Below are 2,500 nucleotides of genomic sequence, written 5' to 3' on the forward strand. Positions count from 1 at the left end.
TGAAAGCGTTCTGTGACGTGGACGAAAACAAAATTCAGAAGGGCTTTTACACGTACGAGGAGTCAAAGGTGAGAGTCGCTTCAGAACTCAATATAGATGATAATAATAATAGTCTTAAGCTCTGTTTATATCGCCATATTGGCAGGACAGCCGGGAGCGAATATAAAATGTAATGGAGTTTTGTGTAGTAACAAAGTAACAAATCCTTTCCCTCGCGGGTCCATTTGACCCCCTTAGGAATGAGTGGAATGTGAGGAATGCTTCAGTACACATAGAAAAACCTAAAAATGCTCAAAATTCAAACTAAAAATGCTAAAACTTTACTAAAAAAATATATTTTATAATGTCTACATGTGTATCTGAATGCACACACTGAAGAGAAATGACTTTAGGACCCAGTGGAACAGCTCATTTGCTCCATATAGAGCTATAAGGCCTTCTTAGAGTCATGAAATATCATCTTATATTATTATTTTTCCACAAGAGGTCAGCAAAGACACCCGATGTAAGATATTTTGAGCTGAGTTATAAGGGTTGTGCATGAAATTGTGAGTTATTTTGAATTTAAGTTGAAAGAATGTGAGGAATGTGCTTGAATTACTATTTATTTATTATTTATTGATCAAATCTAGTAATTTAAAGGTAAATCAAAATAGAAAATAACAAAAAAATCTCCCAAACATTTCATTAAAAAATATATAATTAAGTATAATTTTAGAGCTTCGGGTCATTTTGACCCGCGAGGGAAGGATTAAACATAACAGATCTCTAGTAACTTATGTAATCAGATTACTTTTTCGAGTAACTAGTAAAGTAACGCATTACTTTTAAAATTTACAACTAAATATCTGAGTTACTTTTTCAAATAAGTAACACAAGTTACTTTATTTCCCATTTATTGACTGAAGTGCAGAGGCGTGTGTGTGTGTGTGTGTGTATGTGTGAACATGATGGTTATTGTAGTTCTAGGCTAAATGTGAGCGTGCATCTCACTTGCAGGAAAAATGATTCAGTATTCCTCAAAATGAATAACATCAGTGAAATGCAGAATCAGAATACTATGCAAACCTCCAATAACTAAGTATGTTAAATAAAAACATCCATTTTTATGCATTTAATCTCACATTATTGCCCAATGTACTTGCTTCTGACCTTCGATGATTCAGTTTAAACCATAAGAGAAAATGACTGTGGATTATTTTTTGTTTTTATTGGTAAAGTAAGACTAGGTGAAAAAAAAAGTAACGCAAAAGTAACGTAACGCATTACTTTTCTAAAAAAAAAAGTAACTAAGCAACGCAATATTGTAATACATTACTTTTCAAAAGTAACCTTCCCCAACACTAAATGTCATGAAATCTTAACCCGTTTAATCCCAAATGTTTCCCAGACATGAAAATATCCATATTTGGTGTCATTAGTTTCCCCTTAAAAATAATCAATAATATTTTTGTGGACATTTTTAAGGAAAAGAGTGTGAAAAAGCCCAGTTATTTAACACATTTTAAACTCTTTCATGTCATTTTAGTGCTACTTTAAAAACAAAAACCTTTATACAACTAGTCTATACAACACTTAAAGGAATACTGAGATAAAAGACAAAGAAAAAAGAATAAAAAAGAGTTTTGCAGCAAACAAAAGAAGGAATAAAACTGAAGAATAAATATCTTTTTTCCACGCAAATGTTTTGATTGTGAAACTGGAGCGTCGTCATGGGAACGTGGCTGATGTGAACGTAGAATAATGGTCAGTTATGCAAATATAATGCTAGTAGTGAGTCAGTGTTTATGGCTGGACAGGACGTTTCATAAGAGCTCACTGAGACTCTGATTAACATCCTGATCCATCAATAGCCTCGTTACATCAGAGTCACACACACTAGAGGATAATCATCAGCTCTTCTCTCCAGATCAAGATGCTTAACACTGAGAAACTCACACACTGGTGAGACCGTGTTAACACACACACACATTCTCTTGTTTTCTCTGTTTCTCTCAGGAACGGCCGAAGCCCAAGATTCCCATCCTGCACTTCAGAAAGGCATCGCCTCCGTTTATCGTGTGTGTGAAGCTGGTGAGTGTGTGAGTGAGTGAGTGAGTGTGTGTGTGTGTGTGTGTGTGTGTGCGTGTATTTCTGTATGTGTGTGTGTCTCAGACCTTAATTTTACTGAGAACACACTCTTTTATAGCACACAGGAAATGGCTTCTCTCTGAAACACACACACGCTCTGGTCCAAATGACCGTGAGGCTCGTATCAATCTCAATCATCGCCGGTGTTTCCCGCTAATGAACCTCCAGCGGGATCAGATATTATCACACACACACACACACACAGCTGTTCCTGCGCCGTATAGACTCTAGTGTTGTCTGTGCCCTTCATAGGAACATATTAACTGATCTGTCATCAGTAGGCGTGTTTCTTTTACCCTTCAAATTGCGCAAATTGAAATTGAGAATTGAGAATACGCCCAATGGAAACACGCCAATTTCGCAAAACCTC

The 2,500-nt window shown here is 35.9% G+C and overlaps 1 protein-coding gene across 1 annotated transcript in view; it reads left to right on the plus strand.

Annotated features, from left to right (window-relative positions):
* b3gntl1 (UDP-GlcNAc:betaGal beta-1,3-N-acetylglucosaminyltransferase-like 1) overlaps positions 1 to 2,500 on the plus strand; it is a 20,338-nt gene that overhangs the window by 15,626 nt on the left and 2,212 nt on the right. The window contains exons 10-11 of the mRNA XM_084394668.1: positions 1 to 68; positions 1,999 to 2,073. The exon at positions 1 to 68 is cut by the window's left edge and continues 1 nt beyond it. Coding sequence (XP_084250794.1) covers positions 1 to 68; positions 1,999 to 2,073 — 143 coding nt within the window. The remainder of the gene's footprint in view (positions 69 to 1,998; positions 2,074 to 2,500) is intronic.

The sequence above is a fragment of the Rutilus rutilus genome, assembly GCF_951802725.1.
Source record: "Rutilus rutilus genome assembly, chromosome: 2".
Lineage (NCBI taxonomy): Eukaryota > Metazoa > Chordata > Actinopteri > Cypriniformes > Leuciscidae > Rutilus > Rutilus rutilus.